This window comes from Typopeltis vanoorti, chromosome 16 (assembly GCF_054136105.1).
Source record: "Typopeltis vanoorti isolate ZY-2024b chromosome 16, IOZ_Tvanoo_1.0, whole genome shotgun sequence".
Taxonomy (NCBI): Eukaryota; Metazoa; Arthropoda; class Arachnida; order Uropygi; family Thelyphonidae; genus Typopeltis; species Typopeltis vanoorti.
In genome coordinates this window covers 16,268,097-16,294,741 of record NC_143564.1, presented here as the reverse complement: position 1 = coordinate 16,294,741, position 26,645 = coordinate 16,268,097, and the positions used below count along the sequence as shown (strand labels likewise).

At 35.6% G+C, this 26,645-nt stretch overlaps 1 protein-coding gene across 2 annotated transcripts in view; it reads left to right on the top strand.

Annotated features, from left to right (window-relative positions):
* LOC150097869 (uncharacterized) overlaps positions 1-26,645 on the top strand; it is a 622,248-nt gene that overhangs the window by 486,404 nt on the left and 109,199 nt on the right. For both annotated transcript variants that reach the window (XM_090405962.1, XM_090405961.1), the window contains exons 16-18: positions 285-452; positions 7,552-7,656; positions 21,540-21,575. In XM_090405962.1, coding sequence (XP_090262088.1) covers positions 285-452; positions 7,552-7,656; positions 21,540-21,575 — 309 coding nt within the window. The remainder of the gene's footprint in view (positions 1-284; positions 453-7,551; positions 7,657-21,539; positions 21,576-26,645) is intronic.

Genomic DNA, 26,645 nt, shown 5'->3' with positions numbered 1-26,645 from the left:
TTCATTTGCCAAGTAGGCAAACCTGCTTGAAGAACATGTGCAGTTAATAGACATAATGTTCTGGGCTTTTGCTGTAATTCCAAAACATCAGCAATAGCTGAAATTTTCTGAGTGGTACTTGGCACAAAAGTTATATCAGTAAACTGAGTAATTTTTAATGTACCATTCTTTTCTTACTTGGTGTGTTTTTTTTTTTGAAGATATATATAAATTAATTCTCTGATTATTATTTTAGCTGTTTTCATTTTCTCTTTACGTGCTTCTTTCTTATTTATTAATATCAGGAATCAGCAGATAGACATCATCGTGAGTGTAGTTCTTCTGGATCAGTACCTGAGACTGTTTCTGAAACATCATCTAGGTCGGAAACACCATCTAAATTATTCTCTTCTAGTTCTGTTAGCAGTAGCAGAGGAAGCTTAACAGAAGATACTGACAAAGATTACAGAAAGGTTTGTTAATATAATTTATAAAATATTAACAGTTTTGAAAAAAGAAAAAATGGTTTTTTGGGGGGGAGGGGGGGGAAGCTCCATTATTTTCTCATGTTAATGAGTCCTTTTCTTTTCCTAAATGTTCTAAGTAGTGGGAAGAGAGCTGTCAGTGGAAAAGAATATCACATTTTCATTTTAAATAAAATAAAATAAAATAAAATTTGCTGAAATAAAGGGCTAAAAGGCTTCACTTTGACGATGCAAAATTATTTAAATTAAGTGGATATTGAATCCAACATTATTTCAAAGCCGAATAGAGAAACTACAAGAGTTTCATGCCTAATATAGAAATTATAAAAGTTTCGATGGATCCAAGCGCAAGCAAACCTTTCATGACGGGCAACTTGTGGTAAAGGTGGAGTAAGATCTAATCACTCCTTAGTATTTCCTATAATGTAAAGCACATCTCCTTGTGGGCATGCATGATGCTATACATTATGGGGGGGGTGTCACTACCCAGACCGATTTTGATCTTTGTTGAGGTCTTGTCAGTGGATAGGTAGACCCAGATGTAAATACCCAGTTTGAAGTGATGCAGAATGCATACGGTAAAGTGATACTTTACTATGAGTTGCCAAACGGTATCACCTCACAAAAGGCACCAAGAATTACTGAAATAAAGAGCCAAAAGGCTTCACTTTGGTAATACAAAATTATTTAAATTAAGTGGATATTGAATCCAACATTATTTTAAAGCTGAATAGAGAAACCACAAGAGTTTCGTGCCGAATATAGAAACTATAAAAGTTTCAGCGGATCCAGGGGCATCTGCATTACTTCAACCTGGTATTTACATCTGGGTCTACCTATCCACTGATGAGACCTCAATAAAGGTTGAAAAGTCTGGGTAGTGACTCTACCCCCCCATAATGTATAGCATCATACATGTCCGCAAGGAGATATGCTTTACATTATGGGAAATACTAAGGAAAGTGATCAGAGCTTACTCCACCTTTACCATGAATTGCCCCTGTCATGAAAGGTTTGCTTTTGCTTGGATCTGCCGAAACTCTTGTAGTTTTTCGATTTGGCTTTGAAATAATGTTGGATTCAATATCCACTTAATTTAAATTTTTTTTTTTTTTTTTGCACCTCCTACTCATGAAAGTTGATAATGTCCGAGGTAGGTTCCAAACGTTTCTGGCGTGAGATACAAAATTTGTGCCACTTTTAAAATGCTGTGCATGACAGATAGCACCATCTATGGGGAGCTTAGTGTACCCGTTTCAACTCTTTACCAGCGTCATTCAGTTGGAGGCACTTGTTTGGCTAACACATGGCATGCTAAGTGGCTGTGATATTAAAAATCGAGTACTGCACTGCAATAAAGTTTTTCACCAAAGAAGGGACTTCTCCAAATGCTATCAAACAGCGACTGGATGGTGTTTATGGGGAATCTTCTCCTTCATAATCCATCATAATCTCTTCCTAGGTGAAACTGTTTAGAGAGCAACAAAGATGATCCTAGTGATGGTTGGCCTGCAGAAGTGATGACCAGGGAAAATGTTGAAGAGGAATTGCTCAATGACAGATGGCTTAAGCTCAAAGAAATCTCAACAAGGTTGGAGCTTTCTATAACAGCCGTCTTTTGCATCATTCAAGGAAAGCTTCACATGACGAAGGTCAGTGCAAGGTGGATGCCCTGACTTCTCTTCAATTCAGGAGCATTGTGTGATCTGTTCCCACAGATTTTTAGAGCTTTGCCAAGGGAATCAGAGAGAAGTGCTGGAATCAATTGTTACCAGGGATGAAACCATGGTCCTTTATTATGGCCCTCTTTCCAAAAGGGAATCCATGGAGTGGCGCAAACCGGGCAAGGCACCACTGAGAAAAGCCAAGGTCACTCAGTCCACCAAGAAGATCATAGCAACAATCTTTTGGAATTGCTGGGGAATTCTCTTGATTGACTTCAAGAAAAGGAATATCAGTGTGATTGTAGAATATTATGCTTCACTGTTGCACAAACTGCACAATGTCATAAAGGAGAAGATATGAGGAATGCTGAGTCATGGCGTTTGCTTGCTTCATGACAATGCTCCAGTCCATACAGCTATTGTCATGAAGGCTGCAGTGAGCGACTGTAGCTGACAGGAAGTTGAACATCCACTCTACAGTCTAGATCTAGCATCCAGTGACTACTACTACCTCTTCTCGAAACTGAAAAAAGACCTTTGCAGGTAACAATAAGGTGAAAGATGCAGTTTTAGGCCAGTTTTCAGACAAAAGTGTCACATCTTTGAAATATTAATTCAAAGATGTGACAGTTGTTTTCTTTCTATCACAAAAGTTAGGCATGCCGGAAACTTATGGAACCACCCTTGTATAATACATTTAGTACTGTGGATGTGGATTGAGGATCGAGAATCCCATGCTTGAAACCAAATATGGTACTTTTTTTTTTCATGCCTCTCTAGGCTTCCAATAAGAAGGGTAGTGTTGCAATACCAGACATTATTTTTATGCCTCCTAAAGACATTCATGATATTTATTCCCCAATGGGATTTGAATGCATCTGCTGTTGAAGAGTGAAGTGCTGTCCACTCAGGTAACCAGGCCAGCAGTTTGTATGTTTTTTAAATTGTACTAACATAAAAGTGAAATATATATCAATACACATCAAGTCTCTCCTGTTGAGAAAAATGTAGAAAAATGAACCTAGAAGATATCCTATGAAAAAAGCCACATCTTAAGAAATCAATGTGAAATTCTTAGATGGATGTTTGGAATGGGGGAATTAATTAGATAGAAAGAGAAGCAGTGGAAGATGGATGAACAGTTAAAAAAAATAAAAAATAAAAAAAAGGAGGGATAGGAAAGACCAGCAGAAAGCTTTTCAACCTGATACAAAAGGAGAGGTTATGCTTTGCTGGTTGCCATCTTTGATTATGAAGGTGGTACTTGATGATGTTGACCTTCTCAAAATGATTTAATCATTTTAATAAATTACAGAGAGCATTTCTCTATGTAAGATTTGTATGTTGTATATCTCTGAAATTCTGGTTTTGAAACAGACAGATAACAGAACTAGTTAAAGTGATTTTTGTTTTTTAAAATTTGAAAGATGTTAACTGATTTTTCATCATTATTCAACTTGTAGAAGAATGCCTATTTCATAAACTGGGGACATCACTGATAACTGTTTTTCCTATTTTCCTTTGTTTTTGATTTCTGCCATTTACCATTTCCATAAATATTAATTTGTATTTGCATTGTATTTGTCCTTATCTAGAAAATATTGTTCATTTTAAAGTGATGTGATGTTTAATTATGTGCACTTAAATAGTCACAGAATGTGCAGAAATAGTATTATACACTTTGTCTTGTATATGAGAAGTATGCTCATTCTAGAGTATGTACTTCTGAAATATTACCTTGAAAAAATTCATAAAAAAATATTAACCTGAAAAATATACTTCTCATGTGTCGGAAGGAACATGAGAGATATGTTAATTAATTAGCAGTTAAGCCAAATAAGAAATTCTTTGAGTTTCTTATTTGGCTATGATATGGGATGTAATATCCCTTAACTTAAATGAGAGATATGTGTTTTTCGAGGTAATATTTTTGATATCATCATAATTGACTGTGATTCAAATTTAAGTGAAATTATAGCTCGTGTAGTTAATCCTCCAAGTTATACTGACTGGGGAACAACATGGATAAAACCCATAGCCTGTTGGTGAGAGAATGGGCCAGCTTTCTGACAAACAGACTATGGCTTCAAATCCCTCAATGAGCATCATTTTTTGTAAATATGTTCGGCAAGAGATGAATTTCACTGCTTGGTATGTGACTGCCAGCCTTTGTATTTGAAGGCCTGAGTGTCTTAAAGTTCATGTTTAGCCTTAAAACATGGAACTTTTATAAAAGAGGTGCCAGATGGTCTGGCACCTGCTTTAGTCTGGACAAAATTACAACAGTGCATTTGAAATTTCCCCATCTGCTTGACTAGTTCACTGAATTGCCATGGATAGCATTACATTGGTGCTTGCTCACTTCATTGTTTACATCTGCACTCAAGTGGTGGTGATTCTTTGAATTTGAATGATTCTTAGCTTATATTTTCCAGTTCACAGTGATGTAGTGTCAAGTTTAAAAGCAAGTCTGTACCAATAAAAAGGGTCAACTGTGTGGTAGTGGTTCATCATCTGCATATGATCTAAAGAAATGAAAGGTCGAAGTGATTCCAAGATGCAAATGAATGTTAGAAAAACTGTGAAACAATGGAAAGAGTACTGAGCATGATCAAGTGATGATGGAATAGTTTCATTGTTGGAGAAATAGGATAGACTGTTTGGATAGTAAACTTATGGAACAGTCTAAAGTGTTTCCATAAAAACTTAAATTAGAACATGAGTATGGCTATAGTGAAGGATCACTTCAGAGGTTTTAGAAGTGTAGTGAAATTTCGAACTGTAAAGTGTGTGGTGAAAAAGGTTTCACAAACCCAGAAAAAGATGCAAAGTACATGGGCACTTTTGCTAAAGTTTTAGCTAACGAGCACTCTGTCCTAAGCAAGTGCATAATGCTGATTAAACTGTATTATATTAGTAGAAAACAAAAAAAAAAGGGCCTACAGGATTCAGACAATCTAAGGATGAAGTTGCTGTCCTAGGTCACTCAAACTCATCGAGTATACAGATGTTAGTCAACTGTTGAATGGAGGGGAAGCCCCCCCCCCTCAGGCCTTGAAAAGCACTAAAATTTACTCCATGATATACTGTGCAAATAAAAATAGCTGGATTATTACTGAGATTACATTAGGATTGTTTTAAAAAATTTTTTCTTCTTTCTGAAGCCCAAGCACACTACACTTCTGTAGGCCTACTGCTGGAATATTGCAAAATTCTTCTCATTCTGGAGAGGTGTGAGGAACTTATCCACTGTATTCACCACCAATTATATACTCTATGAGGACAAAATATTGTTCATTTTTCATAAAATGTTTATTAGATGTAGTAAATACTTCCAAGGCTGCAGATATTTTTATGAAATAATTTAACATGAAGGACAGAATGCTCTGGCTCATTGCTGGTGTCTGGGAGAAAGTACAAGCGTCAACACTAAAGAATCATGGCATCGTTAGTAGCCTGTCTTTAAGTTTGATAATTCATGTGATAAAAATGTTGACAATGACTTTACAGTATTTAAAGTATCAAAGTAAAAAGAAGTCCTTCATGGGTTTTATGAGTATGTAAGAAGTGTTATGGGACCTGCTACCAAGAATATAGCAAAGTAGGCTTATGGAAGAAAATCGGGCTGAGTGTATGAACATTGACAAAGAAACATCTGTTTTCATCACGGTACTCTGAAGTTGATATTGTTCTGAAACTCGATAAAAACAATGAAAGTGATGAAGATTAAACAGATATAGATTGAGGACTTACTGTTGACAAATTGAGTTGAATTAAATGGCTAAACAACCTTCGTAACAAAACCTGGGCTAATGACTTGCCGTTTGATATTTAAAAAATTGCACAGGGAAATATCAGAGCACATTAAACAATTTTGTTTGGATGAAATGTTCAAACCATAGCCAAGAGGAATGTGTGCCAGAGAGTAAGCCTACACATTTATAATTCTGTCTTCAAATACAGCAGATGTTACTCCCCTGCAATATCAGAGTCTGTGATATCAAAATTCATTTAGCTATGAAACAGTAATCTGTTCAGCCCTCAATTTTCAGATCTTTGTGATTAGCTCTACAATCTCAGTAAAGTCTGAATTCTACCTCTATACAAAATATATCAAAAACCTTTCATTTTTATGTGTACTAATATATGTATTTCATTAAATCATTTAATTCACATTTAATACTTGTTCAAGTTTCTGTCTATGATGCTTTCGAGGAGGGTATAATTAGCAGATCAGAGGTATTCTTATGAATTACTTTTGCCTGACTTTCGATAGTCCAGCAAAACAGTTAATCTGGCAAGGCTCTGGAACCGGGGATGCCTGAAAATCGGTGGTGTACCTGTATAAGTTTACAACCTTTCGTGAGTGATAGAGACAAAAAAATTAACTGAAGTAATACTTCTCATGCCCATCAATTAGTAATTTTATTCATACTACACTTGACTTCATTTCCCATTAGGAAGAAGATTTTTAAAAGAAATTTAACTTTTCATTATGTTTGTATTTACAAGTGATGGATATCTTAATCTATAACTATATTAGTGCTTTTTTATGTTTGATTATATATATATATATATATTTTATATTTATATATGTTTGGAATCTGCAGCAGCACTTAAAAATCAACCAAATTTAAATAAATAAGGGTGCGAAAAACATCCAAAATTTGGGAAACATTAATCGTCAGAGTTCCCAAATTACATCCTAGGCTGCCTACAAACACCCATAGAAGATGCACCACATGTGTTGCAAGTGTTACTTGTACTCCCTGAAGATGTCTCAGTGACCCAAAATGAAATATTAGAAGTATCGAAATTATTTTTTAATCCTTTCTTAGTGTTGTCAGTATTCCATTAAACTTCCATGATGTCCTCCCAGCACTTAGCCTTAACACACACACAGAGAACCAGGGTATCTCTCTTAGTCTGGCACCTACCTCTCAACCTGTCCAGTGAATGCCATCAAGAAGGCATTCATTGTCAACTTAGTGAGAGATGGTTTTCTCTCATAGAATGGTGTGTGTGATTGGAGTGGATGAATTATCTTTGGAGGTTGTGAGTGCAGGTAGCATGAATGAATTGAAGAAATGGTATGACATCTGATATGGGTGATATGCGGCCCCCCTTTGATCCCTAACTCCCTGGAAGTCTTTCTTAATCATAATAACATTCTCCCATGCTTCAGTTTATTTACAGCCCGAAATTTGTTCATAAAAACTTTTTTTTAGTCTTTGTGTTAAACTGGAACTAATATAATGCTTTGTTAAATAGAAGTGATAAATGTTTTATACAGAAATTTTTCTCAGATTTTTTGGTATATATCAGAAATCTTGCTATATATCAAATCATTAACAAATAAACTAATTATATTTAAAATTAAAATGATTACTTATTTTCCTCTGCTTCTCCCTGCCATTTTTCAGCTCTATGAAGACTTGAAAGAGGAAAATGAACGATTGCATGAAAAACTGTTGAAAACTGAGAAAGAACTTGAAAGAACAAAAGACCAATTGCAAAAAGCCCTTCAGGTAATTTGATTAACTCATAATTTAGTAGTTAATCCATCATTTATTATTACATAGGCCTGCAAAATTCGAGTTATGAAAAGTTGTCTGGAAACTGTTTCAAATATCTCTTCCATTTTTCTCTGTCATGTAAGGATTTTTCACAAAATCCTTACAATCTTTAGTACATACTTTATATTTTGTTATGGTGTCTTTATCTTTTTCCTTCAAATCTTCTTTTTGAACCTTTTCTGTGAAATTCTTTTCCTGGGTCGTTTCTGTGCATCATCCAGCAATAGTCTGCCATCATGTTGACATTGCCCTGATACCTTCTTTCCATCTCCTTGCATGAAAAACTGTTGAAAACTGAGAAAGAACTTGAAAGAACAAAAGCCCTTCAGGTAATTTGATTAACTCATAATTTAGTAGTTAATCCATCATTTATTATTACATAGGCCTGCAAAATTCGAGTTATGAAAAGTTGTCTGGAAACTGTTTCAAATATCTCTTCCATTTTTCTCTGTCATGTAAGGATTTTTCACAAAATCCTTACAATCTTTAGTACATACTTTATATTTTGTTATGGTGTCTTTATCTTTTTCCTTCAAATCTTCTTTTTGAACCTTTTCTGTGAAATTCTTTTCCTGGGTCGTTTCTGTGCATCATCCAGCAATAGTCTGCCATCATGTTGACATTGCCCTGATACCTTCTTTCCATCTCCTTGATGTCTTCGTGGAATCGCTCTCCTTGCCTCTTCGCTGACAGTTCCCAGATTCTCAGGAAAGTAGTCTAAACGAGAGTTGAGAAAGTGCACTTTTAAGCGCATGGAGCATCCCAATTCCTTGAATTTCTGTAGCATGTCTTCCACAATCATTTTATAGTTGGGATCCTTGTGATTTCCTAAAAATTTGGTCACCACCTCTTTCAAAGCTTTCCATGCTTCTTTTTCAATAGTTGCCATTTTTTCTACAAATAGTTTATCCTTCATAAGTTTCCTGATATCCAGACCGATAAAAATACCTTCTTTCAATTTTGCTGTAGATAATCCCGGAAATTTTGCACAGATGTATTTAAATCACTCTCCTCCTTCTTTCGATAAAGTAAAGCCTTGACAAATTGCTTCATCAATCCCAGCTTTATGTGAAGGATGGGGGGGCAGGGGGTAAAGGATTTTTTCCCAAGCAACCAAAGTTTCATGTAACATATTTTTACTTCCAGGTTCTAATGGGACTCTTTCTGGCCATTCCTTCTTGATCCAATGTTGCTCTCAATCTCAGCTGTCCCACTTGCACAAAAAGCACAGGTATTTGGTGCATCCTCTTTGTTTTCCCAAAATCATACATATGATCACTGCAAACTGTCCATCCATGATCATTGTACTTAAGTTTACTGAGAATGAAGGTTAAATTTTTTTATCGTTCTTTCAAATGCATGGAATGTGCTACTGGTACTGAAGCATACGTATTGTAATTATGGAGAAGTACAGCTTTGAGGTTTCTTTTTGAGGAATCGATAAACAACCTCCAATCGATGACTTCATATTTTACATCGAATTTGCTTATCAGTCCAGGAATATCACTACAGTAAGGAAGAAAATCTCTTTCTCTATATCTAAACTATGAGAAATTCTTTTCTCATAGTTTAAATATAGAGAAAGAGATAAACAAAACTAAACAAATTCTTTTCGTTTAGTTTTGAGCCCAGCAGTTCTGCAGATTCCTTAGGAAGACCTAAATCTCTGACCAAATCGTTTAAATCGGTCTGTGAAAAAAGTTCAGGTAGGCCACTATCTTTGTATTCATCATCATTGACATCTTCAACTTTTTCATTTGAATTGCTGCTGAGTGATTCTTTTAAAATTTGTGGAGGTGTTGGCATGAATATTTCAGGACCATGTTCCAGTGGGCGTATTGTTGATGGTAAATTAGAATAGGAAATATCTTTTTTATTATTCACATTCAAAGAACAGAAGTAACAGTCATCGGTATGGTTGTGGGGTTCCAGCCATACCATGGGAATTCTGAAAGGGAAAGATTTTTATATTTGCTAACAAGAAAGTAAATTAAATCATCCATAGAAATTTCATGAATCATCCATGAATATTTCAGGACCATGTTCCAGTGGGCGTATTGTTGATGGTAAATTAGAATAGGAAATATCTTTTTTATTATTCACATTCAAAGAACAGAAGTAACAGTCATCGGTATGGTTGTGGGGTTCCAGCCATACCATGGGAATTCTGAAAGGGAAAGATTTTTATATTTGCTAACAAGAAAGTAAATTAAATCATCCATAGAAATTATCAACTTTGGTGGAAATATCCGTGCTAATACTCCCTTGCTTTATAAAAGGAATTTTTGTTTTTAACTACTTCCTTTTATTTGATATATATATCTCCATTTCTCTTCCTCTGTTACCTTCGCTGTCCTATCACACTATCTTTGTAGTATAAATCACCCACCTAATATTGAGAGTGTACATTGCATTAGTCATGACCCCCCACCACCACCACAAAAAAGTAGTGCTTGTTCAGTTACTTTCCACAATATCATTCTGTCATGACAGTTTAAAAATTTAAAGCAATGATGTTCTTTGTATAAATTTCTCCATCTTTCAAATGCCTAATCAACCTAATAATAAAATTTATTCAAAAAGAGAAATTATATAAAAATCTTTAAATGAAATCAGATGCCATTACAAAGTGATTTGCTTGCACCATTTTTCATATTGCTGGAAGGGGCAACTTGTTTGGACTGAGTTATTTAGTGGATGTAGTTTCAATTCTAAGACCACACACACACACACACACACACACTATACATGCTACATAATGATTTGAAGTTGCAGAAGTATCAATGATAGATAACTGAGGGATCTCAGCATAATCAGCAAGCAGTATTGTAGATCTAACCAGTGCTTCTAATTTGGTATTCTCATCCTCTATGATACATTCTGTTATTGAAAAAGAATGAACTGGATATTCAGACATAAACAAATTGTATTTTATATTGTCATGTTAGCTGTGATTACCTCTTTAAATGAAGCTTCTGACTTCATCAATGTTTGATCTGGTCAAAAAACAAGATCAAACATTGATGTTAGCTACTGGAATAGTGTCAGAAGAATGACAAGGCACCCATCAACATATGAACTATCAAGGAAAAGAGGCGAGACTAGCAAAAGAATTGCAGAAACATCATGTCAAATTTGTGTTACTGAGACAAAGAATGAAAAAACATATGAGATCTTTCTGAATAATAAATATAAAATGATTTAGATGAAATTCATTTAATTTAAATGGCTTTGCATGAATTGGCTTGATAAAGTTCCATATTTAGTCTCTAGATTAGGTTTTAAAATTACCTTAGTCCAACTGTATTGCCAATGTATAACAGACTTAGGACCTAGAAAAACTAGGTGTTTTTTAATTGTTGAAAATAACTACAGTGATTAATGAATCTACTAGTTTTGCCACTAAATCTTGGCTTCTATATAAAAGAAATGTAAAGTTGTAAAACATAACATTACTATATGTTGTAACTTATGACTTATATGTTGTGACCTATGACTATCTACTTCACAGTAGGAACCGTTACAATATAAGTCATAGAAACACATGGGAATGGAGGAGAGGTGGCATGACTTAGCTGACATTCAGCATTGTTTGCAGATGGTTGACTGAAACGTTGAAGTCTTACATATGAAAAGATCTCATAAGCGATTTCCTCTATTAACTCATTCCACCATAAAATTCAATTTACTTTGGAACTAGAAATTGAAGGAAGACTACCCTTTCTAGATGTTTTAATCATCAAAAATGCTGATAAGGTCTTCTTGGTGTATATTGCAAGCCTAATTCTCACCTTTCATTACCTCCATTCATCTTCTGTTCACTATGTTTCACAAAAACTGGGTATTGTTCATATACCCAGTTTTTGTTGTTAAAAAAAATTGTATATGCTTAAAAGAAGGGCTTCTTCATCTTAAGAGATAAGGAAAAAAACTTAGAAGGATAACAAATTCTTCTCCAGCAACTTGTTCACAATGGATATTCAGAAAATCTCATACAAAAACTGCTTTTCTGTAATCTGACTCCACAGTAAAATCCTGATATTCACTGGGACTTTATTTCCATTCCTTACATCAGTAGACTTTCTATCAAGATCACTAGTCACCTCAGAGCTCATGATAGTGTGGCTTATATGCTTAAATGAGGCGTTTTCAGAAAAAGATAGAACTTTTTAAATAGCGTGCTAACCAGCACCCAGAGTGCGCTATAGCTACTGATAGAGCTAATATGATAGAGACGGTTAAGTTAGAAAGAGGATTTTATCAAGTTAATCCAGAGGGGATCATAAAAAGGGTAGAAGGTGAGAGGGGAAGAACCAGGGGGCATTCCTGGAAGTTATGTGAAAGTGTGGTGAAGAAAGGTGTGCAGAGTAGATTTTTTGCATGGAAAATGCATTACCAGAATGTGTTGTTAATGCAAGAAGTATTAAGGACTTTAAGATTCTATATGATAAATATGTTGTCAGTTGAATGTACCTCCCATGATGAGTCTATCGACTCCATGGAATGTGTAATAATAATATACATATACAGGCAGTCCATGGCATACTTAAATTTGATTTACACAAATGATGCTGAAGGAGCTATGACAAAATTTGAGTTATAAGATTTTACTTATACAGACTGTTTTCTTTTATACAAATCAACCTTCACCCCAGCCATTCTCAAGCCCTTGCCCTCTGACATTTCACGGTTACCAAAGAGGATGATATCTGTTGTTCCTATATCTCTTTTACCCTAGTCTGGTTGGCTTCTTGATCCACACATCTGCCCTGGTTGAATAATTGAAATAATTTTTGTCAGAATGAGAATGACAGCCTTCATTTCGACTCACACAAAACCACAAATCACTATGCATTGTTTCTCCAACAAGCATTATGAAGCTCCTTGATGAAATTTCAGCAGATCTGCTCCAAATTCACACTCAGTCTGTTAGGTCCTCACCAAAGCTATCAGATGCCACCTCCTATGCCTCTGCTGCTCTCAGATCTAGATAGCTATTGGTGATATCAGTATCTGTATTTCTTCGAATCTCAACTACACCATCTACTGCCCACCACTAGTATTTTCACAAGCATCCATGCCCACGGCAGGATGTTTTTAGTCAGGAATGCATTGATATACCAATATATATATATATATATTCTATTCTAGATGGCATATCCTCAGTTGTGCTAATAATTTTTACTCCAGAACACTACTTATCCTATATAGTCAGTTCAAGCTGTCATCTTGTCTGGTACTTATCCAGTTGCATGAAACCAAGCCTATTCGTCATTCAGTAGCTGAAAAGGAAGATCATTCAGCCTAATCCTCTCAAAAATAATGGAGGTATCATCAATATTCAATTTCTTTGCTATCTGATGGCCCACCTACCACTTAATTAGTGACCACCAGCATGAATTCTATAAGCCACATCAAGAAAGCAAGGTCCATTCAGAATTTACTACCAAATAAGATGTGGTAGAGGGGAATCTTGCATGCATAATAACATATAGAGTGATTCATTAGCTAGATGTTGACCATTTTACTTTTGTTCCATTATGCATTTTTGAAAATTATGGAGACAACTACCGTGTTTGAATAAAAACTTGAGTTTAATATAACAAATCTACAATTCGACATTTCGACCTTTATGTCAAGGTCATCTTCTGGAGTGTACAAATATACACAAGAAACAAGCTATACTACAATCAAACTGGTTTGTTAGACACTGACCAACCGCTACCACAATTGTTGGCCTGACCTCTGGTGAAAAAAAAAAAAAAAATTAAAAATAAAAAATTATACATCAATGCTAGAGTCCTATTATTTGTATTGTCTATTATATACATATATTAACATTATTCCAGCCAGTTGGAGTGGAATGGAATATGGTTTTAAGTTTAGTGGGTGGTTTAAAGATGGCATTGAGGTTATAATGTTGTAGGATTCTGTTGATTTTTTCTGATAACCCTTTAATGTATGGGATGGCTATGGTTTTACTGTAATCTAGATTCGTTTTTGTTGTGGTTTTATAGAGTATTTTATTGACAGTAATTTTGTTATAGCCATTATTTATGAATGTGTCACTAATGATTTTTAGTTCTTGTTTCAGGGCTTGCTGGTTGGAGCAAATAGTTGTGGCTCTGTTTTTAAGGGTGTTAATGACTCCATATTTTTGTGCTGAGTGGTGGTATGAATTCGCATGTATGTATTGGCCCGTGTGTGTCTGTTTTCGGTAGACCGTGAAGGATACACTGCCTGAAGGAAGATGTGTAAGTAGTGTGTCTAGGAACGGGAGCGAATTTTGGTTTTCGACTTCGATGGTAAATTGTATGCGTTTGTGTTGTTTGTTTAGGTGGCTGAGGAATGTGTTTAGCATTTGTCGCCCGTGCGGCCAGATCGCGAACACGTCGTCGACGTATCTGAGCCAGACTGTCGGTCGTAGCATGCGGAATCACGAGCCCTTTGCTCAAAGGTTTCCATATAGAAGTTAGCGATTGGGGGGGGGGATAATGGTGAGCCCATGGCTGTAATGTAGGTAGAATTTGTTTTGCCACACGAAGTAACTGGACTTTAGTACGTGGGCAAAGAGGGCCGTAATGTCGGGCAGAAATTTGTTCTGTAGTAGGAGAATTGTGTCATTGATGGGAACATTAGTAAAAAGGGCAGAAACGTCAAAACTGACTAACAGGTCGTCTTTGTCGAGTGTTATGTTTTTGATTTTGTTTATGAAGTGTTGTGTGTTTTTAATGTAGGAGGGGGAATGACCCACCAACTCCTTGAGTGTTGCCGCTAATTTCTTGGCTAGATGGTAATTGGGACTGTCTATTCCTTCCAGATTGGTCGAAGGGGCACATTTTGTTTGTGTATTTTCGGAACCCCATATATTCTGGGGGGTCGGGCGTAGTGGGGTTTGAGTTTTTTAACCGTGTCTGGTGGCCAAGAAGTGACGGGCCATACATTAAAGGATTATCAGAAAAAATCAACAGTATCCTACAACATTATAACCTCAACCATCTTTAAACCACCCACTAAACTTAAAACCATATTCAGCTCCTCTAAGGATCCTCTCCTCCCATTAGCACATCCTGGGGTCTATTGCATCTGCTGCACCTGTAACTTACCGTACATTGGTGAAACAGGACGGACAATCCCTATACGCAAGAAAGAACACATTAGACACATTAAATATAACCATTATGGTGAAGCAGGCCTCTCAGACCATGCACTTAACACCTTACACCAAATCAACTGGAAAAGCACCTGCTCCTTACACCACACAAAAACCTGGTACGAGAGAAAATTTAAGGAATCCTGCGAAATCCTGATAAACCACCCAAATATCAATAGCAAAGATGGTATGAAAATTCCAAGGATCTGGATGGCACACATTCAGCCAACCTAATATGAAAGATTCAACATAAGTCAGGACGCTAGCCAATCCGCTCGTATTAGAAACCATTCCACTCCAACTGGCTGGAATAATGTTAATATATGTATATAGTAGACAACACAAATAATAGGACTCTAGCATTGATATATAATTGTTTATTTTTAATTTGTATTTTTTTTTTTTTTTTTTCACCAGAGGTCAGGCCAACAATTGTGGTAGCGGTTGGTCAGTGTCTTTAACGAACCAGTTTGATTGTAGTATAGCTTGTTTCTTGTGTATATTTGTACACTCCAGAAGATGACCTTGACATAAAGGTCGAAACGTCGAATTGTAGATTTTAGTTATATTAAACTCAAGTTTTTATTCAAACACAGTAGTTGTCTCCATAATTTTCAAAAATGCATTCGGATCACCGTGCAAGCCTAAAAGAAAGGATTTGTTCCATTATCATTTGTTGTCTTTTAAAAATAATTTATAATGAGTTACTAAATCACTTAAGGAATTGAACAACGTAGATACGAATACAAATTAAATTACACTTTAATAAATATTTCCGATATTTCAGCAACTTCACGTTGCCATTTTCAAAAGGAACTTACAAAAAAAGGCACGTGCACGTAGGCAATACAACACAGTAACTGAAAATGAAAAGATGAAGCTATTGTTCTCCTTAATGTCCTTATGGTCCCCTCTAGCAGGCTAAGTAGGTGTTCTTGGCTGTTGGGCTGAAGGTCTGCTGTAAGCCTCCCAAATTTGGGGCAGTCGAATACATGCAAAGTTGTTGAGGTTTGGAGAGTTTCTTAGGGCTGATGCTTCATTTTTAGTTACTGTGTTGTATTGCCTACGTGCACGTGCCTTTTTTTGTAAGTTCCTTTTGAAAATGGCAACGTGATGTTGCCAAAATATTAGAAATATTTATTAAAGTGTAATTTAATTTATATTCGTATCTACGTTGTTCAATTCCTTAAGTGATTTAGTAATATATAACCAACATATAAGCCTGTCTACGAGAATTTATAATGAGTGCTGTGATAAAAGTCCCTCTAGTTGTGTGGTTTGTGATATCCCACATAAAAATGTTCTAAACCTATATTGCATTAGTACCATGGTTGGGCTAACAATTTTTTCTTTTATATATTTATTTATTTTGATGTTTTATTTTTATTTCAGAAGCTCTAGAGACCAAACATGAAACTTTTACAACCTACTTCTGGCTTTCAATAACCAGGATGGTATTCTTATATCAACCATAAAATTCATAATCTCCCACATAAGTGTATTTTATTATTTAATTTAAATTTTGATTATTACCTTGATATGTTACTCTTTCTCCTATATATCTGTGATCTTTTCTCAACATCTGGTCCTATTCATTGCTTTGCTGATGATACTACACTGTGTTCCCCTTCATCACTCACAACACCTTGTACTACTCAGAAGACTCGAGCTTCAAGGTCATTAGTGGCCAGTATCCTAAACATTGATCTTCTAGCTATTCTCAAGTGGGCTGAAGATAATCTCATAAATTTTAATGCAACCAAAACACAATCTTGCCATATTTTCCAAGAAAGCCCATCTCTCACTTTTGATGACACTTCACTCACCAAGATCAATTTCTCTTCTTTGACTGACTTTCACATCTACCTATCCTTGCATAAGCATCACCTCTGTAGCTTCTTCAATCTCTGAAAAGGGAAAAAAAAAAAAAAAAAAAAAAAAAGCTTTTTTTTTGGAGGCTATACTTTTCTTCTTCTTATTCTAAATATTACTTCTTTTATGCTTAACTCCTAACACTTTATAAATTCCAAATCAGCCAACCTTAGAATATTTCTCTCACATGTGGAGTTGTGTCCAAGAAACCTTCATCAGAGACTAACTGGACGAACTATCCTCAGCTGCCTTACCATCAGCACCTAACATGTGGAGAGAACACTGGTCCAACAATCTTCCAATAAATGGCTTCCTGGTTGAAGATCCCTGTAATCTGCAACCTAGTTTTGCTCTTCCTAGGAAGATTTTGTCATCTATCAACAGGATCAGAACCAGGGCAGATGTGGCTACCTACTACATAAATGGAGACTGTCAATCCACCTTTATTGTGACTGTTCCACCATGACCCAGATGATCACTCATATTGTGAATGACTGCCCAAGATGCCAATTTCATGGTGGTGGCCTCCAGGACATGCACCGAGTTGACGGATGAGATCCTAGAATGGCTATCTGGACTGGACATAGACCTGTAGCTGCTTTGTATTCCTTTTGCCATAAGAATAAATAAATTATATTTTGTGGATCTCAGATGAAATTCATTACTTAGATTAGAGTGAGCTCTTTGTATCAGTCAACATATCACTTATAAATTGTGAATGGTCTAAATTTTTTGAACATGGTTAGTTGTTGCAAGTGCAACAGGTATGGATGGGGAAAAATGTTGAAAATGTGTATGTGTGGAGGATGAACAAGAAGTTAGCAAGTATAGGCTTGCAAGAACTGATATTCTAATAGATTGCAAGGATTCTTTGGATGAGAGCCAGGAACATGAAGTAAACAAAGTTAGACCAAATAGGAAACAATGTGGGAAAACTGGTAGCAGGAGAAGGATAAAGAAAGTCATGACTGCTGGTATGAAAATGGGTGCAAATGATAGAGAGCAGTATAGTAGGTGTGAATGAGAGTATGATAGTGTGCATGTGGAGTGAAAATGGTGCAAGACTTGAAAAATAGTAGATATGCATGGAAGAATGTGGAAGAATTTAATGAAAAACAGCCTAGAAAGAAAGAAAGATGTAATAATGCAATAGTGGCATTGCATGGAGATTCCATTATTAGTGAATAAGAGGATGCACAAAGTTTGCTTTTCAGGAAGGAGATGGTGGCAATTGTAGAAACAAATGTTATGAATAGGCAGAAGCAAAATGCCCTGATTATTAAGGGGAGTGAAAGATAACAGCGTAGTAGGAAATGTAGCAAGCGTAGTGCCCAGGGTTAGATGAATGAAGATCATGAATAGTGTATGTTGGCAGAGTTGTGTAAGGAAAAAAAGAATGCAGTTTTTGAATGAAAGGGATAAAATTAAGGGCAAATGGAACTGTAAAAGAATGTCAGATTGCATTTGCATTGCTTTGATGCAAGTCAATTGGAGGGGAAGAAAGCAAACAGGAGATCTAAGAAAATAAGATGTGATGTAGGAGACCAGGAGAATGGAATAGGTGAGACTGAAGAGGTATTGAGGTATTTGTTGGAAAGCTGAATAGTGTGAGAGGTAAGAATGTGGAATGGGAAGGCGAGACAGAGGAATGGAAAGGCAGATGTGTATGAATGATGGTTGCTGAAACAAGGTATATCAGAATAAGAACAGTGAAATTGTTCACTGATCAAGTTTATTCACTTGAGAATTATTAGAATAAGTGAAATTAGAATGATGGGGGGGATGATACCATCCTCCCCTGGCCTGGTTGGCCAAGTGGTTAGCGTATTCGTTCTCCAGCCGAAAGACTGTGAGTTCGAATCCTGCTGTGGGCATGGATGTTTGCGACTGTCTGTAAAAATAATAGTGGTAGTGGTGCACAGTAGATGGCATTGTTGTAGTGGTTGGAGACATAGAGTAGGTGCCCTCCCACGATGAGTCTTTGGACTCCCCGGAAGTGTCATGTAATATTAATAATAACATGATTTGAGAATAAAGATAGAGGAGTATTATGCTTTTCATTGAGGATAGGATGGGTAGAACAGGAAAGTCGGAAGCACTGTTGATAACAGCAGAGGAGTTATGCCAAATATATACAGCGGAGATGAAGGAGAGAAATGGCAGTAGTTCTGAGCCAGCATGGTGAGTGGATGTGAAGAGAATGGACTATTTTGCTGAATGACAAGATAGGAGTTAGGAGTAGAAATGTATAAACAAATTAGTCATAGTGATGCACAGTGGATCATCCTTTTCTTATTAGCTTAGAAAATAAGAAAAGGATGATCATTATGGGTTATTTATTTTTATTTATTTATCAACCTCAAACACATACAAATGAGAGGTTTCAAAACCTATAACATGGTGCATTATGTAAGCATGTGATGAGAGAAAAGAAGGGAATATGTTGATGTGTTTCTTGAATAGTTGGAAATTTTATGCACTGGGAAAAGTAAGGGAAAGACTGTTCCAAAGAACCGAAGTATATGGAATGATGGAAGAGCAGCCAGTCTAGTGAATCCAGAGTTGACCAGCAGTTGCCTATGCATGTACAGATTAGAGGGAAATGGAAGCATATGGCAGCCAGTAATGGAGTAGCATCCACTGAAATAACTACCAAAAATACAATGAAGAAACAGGGCACCATTGAAAAGTGATTGAGGGAGTCAGTGTGAGAAAGGTAATCTAAAAATACCCTTCTCAAATAGCTTTCTTCTGAATATAACCTTTAATCGAGGCTTGTCTTTTCTGTATATTTGGTGAAGCAATGTTAGATAGGACAGGCAGCCAGGGGAGAGGGATACTTCTCAGTATCCCACTAATTGTGCGCATGGTAGAGTTTAGCTGGGTGTCTATAATGTTAAGTGTGCACACTTCTTTCCCAGACAGGGGACACAGTATTCTGCTGCAGAGAACGTGAGGGCTAGTCAAACGATCTTAGGACTTCTGTACTACAACCCCAGGTTGTTCAAGCAAGCCTTGAAATGATATTATTTCTTGTTTTAATTTTGTTGGACAGGTTGGTGATGTGCTTTTTATAGGTTAGGCTATATAATATAATAGAAGGGCAATAAGAAATATCCTAAAAACTATAGAAGACTCAGTGTCATATGTTTGGTTAGCAGGATCATGAGGGACAGAATTAAATTTAAAACATCTTGAATAATATCAGAGGAACAATCTGGTTTCAGAGCAGGAATGTCTTGTATGGATAATGTATGGCTCTTTATTCTTAGCAACCATTTTCTTTATTACATATATCACTTTTTCCAGAAGCTTCACCACCATTCCAAAGATTGGGTAGAGCCGCAAAGTTTGGTCGATTGGTAGAGCCTCTGCTACTAATGGCTCGCAAAAAGTTAAGCAAGTTTGAGCGTGATTAGTAGTTGGAAGGAGATCAATCATTCGATGCTGTTGGCACACTCTCCCTCGATGAGTCTTTGGACTCCCTGGAGGTGTCTAATAATAATATCCCATAAAATGGTTGCTAAGAATAAAGAGCTCCATTTAATTTTTGTAGATCTGGAGAAGGCTTATGATACTGTCCCAAGGAGGATAATGTGGCAAGTATTGAAGAGAGCAGGAATAGATGAAGGAACAGCATAAAGAGAATGATCTACCAGAGATCTAGGTCTGCTATAAAGATTGGTAACAAACTTTCAGAGTAACTGACTACTAGCAAGGGGCTCAAGAAGGGATGTTGTATGTGGCCAACGTTGCTTAAGATCTACTTGGATACACAGGACAAAGAGGATGTAGAATATCAGATGAGGAAATTGTTGGATACGTTCAAATTGGGGCCTGAAAGTTAATTTGTTAAAAACCAAGTTCCTAGTAATTGGAGATGATAGTGCAACAGATCTTGAGTTAGAAATGGGAACTATAAAATATGTGGATGCCTTCAATTATGTTGGCTCCATGATGCACAAGTTAAGTCAGTGTGAAGTGGACATAGTGTTTCGAACAGGACAGGCATGAGGAGCTATTAGAACCATGAATGATATTTTATGGAGTCATAAGGTCTCAAGGAAAACTAAGAAGATTCTGTATCATGTGATTATAAAGAGCATAATGACCTATGGATGTGAATGTTGAATACTCACTAACAGCTAGAGGAGACAAGTAAAAGTGGTGGAAATGAATTACTTCAGATGAAGTATGAGAGCTACCCAATGAATCGTCTGTGAAATGCATATATTTGAACAGGGATGAAAGGTGAACAACCTATTATGGAGAGGATAGAGGCACATGCTATTTGTATGTGCCTCTATCCTGTGGCCACATCCAGAGAATGACAGAAAAATGATGACCTTTGAAAATTATAAATTGGTCATCTCCTGGAAGGAGAAAAAGTGAAAGGCCAAGGGCTATGTGGAAAGGGATCATTGTGAGAGCAATGGAGAACAGATACTTACAGATGAGGACCGAGGAATTACAGAGTGGAATCTGAGTATAGGCAGCTGCTGGCAAGTGGAGAAGCCTGAAAGAAGTAGTAGTTATTATTTTCAACCTTCTTCACTAAATATTAGTTATATTTTCAGAATGAATGTAAAATTACAGAATAATGATTTTAGCAACAAGCCCCTTCCTTTGATTCCAAATAATTGTCTTTTACAACCAGTTTTGCGAAATATGATGTGCATGGTAATTGGTTATAATTTCTGAGAGACATGAGTACAGAGAAGTTCAGAAAGTCCTATTAATCTAATATCTGATCTGAAATTTATTTCTCTTATTTTTTATTCTTAAGTAATATAATACTTATATTTTTCAGAATGCCAAGAATTCAGCAACAGATTCAGAAAAAAAGGTATGGTAATCCATATATTTATTGAAAAATAAAAAAAGACTAATTTGCAATATAAATTACAAAAAAAAAGAAATAAAAAGTAAATAAGTTAGCTCCCTTAATACAAGAATGCCAAACTGAAATAAGTTAGATGCTTGTAATTCTTATTCTTCATGAAAGCTATAATTATTCCCTGAAAGTTTATTTCTTTCATTTTATCATTTCAAATTTATGTTATTTTCCAAAATTAGTTTGTTTTTATATAATAGTATACATTTTGAAATTGAGAACAGTGCTGATTATCAAACTGTGCAGTAAATGACTTTAACATCATCCTCTACCCCTTTATGCCCTTCACACACACACACAAGAAAGAAAGAAAGTTTTGTTTGAGAAATAACATGAGATGGAGTTTTGATAGCTATGGAGATAATAATTTACAGTTGTAGAAGCTGATATTCTGGAAATTTCTGTGATTTTTTTAGTTCAAGATGTCAAATGAAATAAAGGAATTTACTACTGAAATCAGCAAAACTGTGGATTGGATTTCCCGTAAGCTGAAGTAGGTCATTGATATATATAGAAGGAAGAGAGTAATTGATAGAATCAATTAGGTAGTGATCAGTACAGTTGGAAAAGTCATTTGGAGTAGTGAACATTAAAATCTCCAGGGAAAATGACCTCGCTATTAAGAAAGTTAGCAAAAAATCGGCATTCAAGGAAAGAAAATCAAAACATTTATTATACAAGGGTGGTCTGAAAAGTTCTTGGCCTAACAATGAAAAAATGAATTTATAATTTCAAAATTATTTTTATTTTTCAACATAATCTCCCTTAAGACTAATACATTTATTCCAGCTATGCTCCAGCGCTATTATCCCGTCCCTGTAGTCAGCTAGCCTGATGACAAGTGGGCCCCCTTAAACATTAGACAATATGTTAAAAATGTTAATGGCCTTTTAGTAGCTTGAAAATATCATAGAAGTTCCAATATTATTACTGTATGCAACTAAAATTTACGTTGTATTACTATTTTAATAAAAAAAAAAAATTAATAAAATCATTTTTCGAGGATACTTTATATTTAAGAATATAATAAATAACTCTGAAAAAATAATTCTGATTCAGGTTATGTGAGGCCAACGCATACGTTATATAGGCTCGGATCTTTGATATTGCGACTGCGCAATGAAGCTTAGCTGGGAATCCCAGCCTGGGATCATGATGTGCAGCCGAAGTCAACTTTGTATCGAGCTATTGCATACATTGCAAAGACAGCAAATATTTTTAATTTCGTCAGCCTCAGTTTGAGTATGCTTCATCAGCTCTTCACCTGGTGCTTGCTGTGTTTTATAAAAAGTATGTTGGTAAAAACTATTGCAGAGAAGGACCTTGAAGATGGAGCATTGGAAGGTATTAAAAGGTAATAAAGGGTAGTAAAAAAGGTAAAAATTATTGCAGAGAAGGGCCTTGAAGATGAAGCATTGGAAGATATTATTAAGCTGTCTCCACAAATCAGCAAAGATCAAGTAATAATGAAATTGTTTTCTTTTGCTTCGAATGCTGATGTATTAAAGCTGTTGTGTAATGATGGTGAGAATATGGATTCCAGTTGCAATGAGTGTAAAATTTGTAGCACTTGCCCATCATGTGTACCAAAAATTCTGGCATCCAACAGACTTCATGACAAGGCATATAATAATCTTTATGAACTTTATAAAGTCATCTGCACACAATCAGATACTAAAGTCCAGTGTGAGAGGACATTTACCAAGCTAAACATCATAAAGACAAGGCTGAGAAATTCAATGTCTGAGGAGAACTTGGAACATGTTGCTATCCATTGAAAAGGAATTGTTAGATGAATTGGATGCAGAAGCAATTATTGACAGATTCGCACAATCATCTAATGAATTCAAACGATTGCTCTTAATATAGTGGACTGCATGAAATATGCTTTTGAACTAACTGTTAATGTGTAAAATGTTCAGTACAAGCAAACTATTTAAAAATATCCATCATTAAAAAAAAAAGTTTAAAAAAATTCAATTATAACAATCTGTATTTACATTTAGTATCTACTGTATACTGCCAGTAATATGTACAATATATGTACATTGTAATTACTAAAAAATATACAATTATTTTGCAAAAATTTTAGTTGTACCTTTTTTTCCACTTTTTTTTTTTTTTTTTTTTTTTTGAAAATTTTATTTATTTCTTATAAAAATTAAATGATAACTTTATAATTGTGAGTGGGCCCCCTTTGTCTCCTGGCAACCAATATTGTTAGACCCAGTGTGCCTCTGCCTGTAGTAATTCTCAGTAAGATCTGCAAAATACCCCTCTATAGCTGCAATCACCTCTTGATTTGAAGAAAATTGCTGACCATCAAGATAGAGTTTTAGTTTTGGAAAAAGATAGAAGGCAAAGGATGCCAAATCTGGGAAATAGGGTAGATGTTGCAACAATTTATAGTGCAGATCCCTTACTTTTCTCATTGCCAAAACATCTTTGTGGGTAGGTGCATTTGTCCTGACAAAAGATGATTTTTTCTTCTGCAAACCGGGTCTTTTCTCATCAATTTTTTCGTCTAGTCTGGTTAAAAGATCAGAATAATATTCCCCGGTTATTGGTTTACCCTCTTCAAGATAATTAATAAACAAAATGCCTTTAGCATCCCAAAACACCGATGCCATGACTTTTCCTACTGATGGAACCAACGTTGGCGCTGAACAACCTGCTTCTGTTCACTGTTTTGACTTCTGCTTGGATTCTGGTGTGTGTAACGGTGAATTCGAGTCTCATCTATAGTAATAAATTGACGCACAAAATCAATGTTATTCTTGTTAAAATGCTCCAAGCAGTGTTCAGAGATTTTCATGTGAGTGCATTTTTGATCTGCTGTGAGCAAGCATGGCACCCATCTTGTGCAAAGCTTTTTCATTTGCAATTCTTCATGCAAAATATATCCTACACGTTCTTTTGAAATGCCTATAGTCTCAGCAATTTCACTCACTTTGACTCGCCAGTCATCCAATACCATATCGTGCATTTGTTCAATAATTTCTAATGTTGTTACATTTTTTGGACATTCTTCATCTGGAGCATCTTCAAGGCTGGTACGGCCACATTTAAACTCAGCAGCCCATTTCTTAATTGTTGAAAATGAAGGAGAAGAGTGCCCATAAACTTTTATGAACTTCGAATGAATTTCTTTTGATGTTAAACCTTCTTTTACAAAGAATTTTATAACCACATGATACTCAATTTTATCCATGGGATGCAGACAATACTTTTGCTTCAGACAGCTGTATAAAACAAACTACTTGATATAATGACTTGCAATTTCATATGGATGCTTATGACAGATGTACCAACTTAGAAAGATAAAAAAAAAAAAATCATGCCGATAGTGTTGCCTTTTATGGTCGAGGCTGAGAACTTTTCAGACCACCCTCATAATTTGTAACATTAGGGATAGAGATAGGAAATTAATTTTATCGAATGGAGATGCAGAGAGTTTTTTAGCCAAAGAAAGTAAAAAAAAAATAGAGATATTAAGTTGGAAACTGACATCAAAAGAGTTAGAGTGTATAATTCCAGCCTTGTTGGCCAACTAGATGATGTATCTTCTCTCCAACCACCTCAAAATGTTAACAATTCCATGGCACAATGGAAAGGAGCTTTCATCTCCCTTTCCTCTGTGGCATGGAATTGTTAATGTATTGATGTGATAAATATACTTCATTGCCCACCAAGAAACTACCTACAACCTTCATATTTTAGAGGTGTGAAGGGCTTGAAAGAGTACCTACATATATTTGTGAAGTAAATCTCACAAGTTTTGGGAGGTTTGCCTCTCTACACATAATATATTTCTCTTTCCTTTATTTTACATGTTGTTGAAATTTGGAATGACAGGAACAGCAACATATTTTTTACTAATCCATAAAACACAAATTCCTTTATAAATTGTGGCTTCAGCAGTGTCTCTCAACTATTGGACTCCCTCCAATTACAGCTTGCTGAATAAAGTTACTAAGATTATTAGCCTCCTAAAACACTATCATTAGGTTCAGTTCAATATACAGGAATACCTCGATTATCGCGGTTATAGTTGCCAGGAAAAATACCGCAATAATCGAATCCGTGATAATCGGGATAAATACTGCGTGTAAAATGGGTGATCAATGCCAAGGATTTTTGAAATCTATTAATTAAATTTTATATATCAAGTAAAAAAGAAATATGTTAAACGTATTAAGTAAAAAATGAAGGTTCATTAAGAAAAACAAGATTATTATTTAATCTTTATTTATATATAAGTACATACAGTACGTACAATTATTCTTTCTTGAATAAAAATTGGTGTAGAGTTGTCTGCTGGAATTTTTTCTTTCTTTTTTTCTTCGTATAACATTCGGTAGCAACGGATGGAATTTTCAATTTCCTGACGAACTTTCAGTGATCGTTCAAGATTAGGATCGCCGTTCAAGATTTTTTTTCTTTAAAATTTTCAGCAATTCTAAACATTTCATCCATTTCTTTGAGGGTAAATTTCTTCGGTGCCAAGTCAATTTGTTCATCATTATCATTGATTTGAGCATCGTAAACACGTTCTCTCTCGAGGTTAATTAGGTCTTCATCATCCAGCTCCTTATCATGTGACTGAAGCAGGTCCTGAACATCACCTTTTTCAATTTCTTTTCATCCTAGATCGAAGCCCTAGAGTTTGCAACGTGGTCTAAAATATGGCGAAGAGTTGATTCATTTAGACCGTACTCTCTTGCAATTTTCATCATCATCATCATCATCATCATGCGCATCAAGGATTTAGGATTACCTAGCATGGCCTGTTCCAGCCTTAGAAGTTATCGTTTAAGAGGACGTCCTGGTTTTCTTTTTCCTAATGGCTTGCAATTTTGGCTTTGGTTATGCCTTCTTCATACTTATTTATCATATTCAACATCTTCTAAGCTGATCACTCTACGTTTCTTCTTGATAGCCATAGACTTGAAATCATCCTTGTTTCTTTTAGCATTCATTGTAAGGGTAAATAACAAGAGAAATAAATATCCACATGTACTT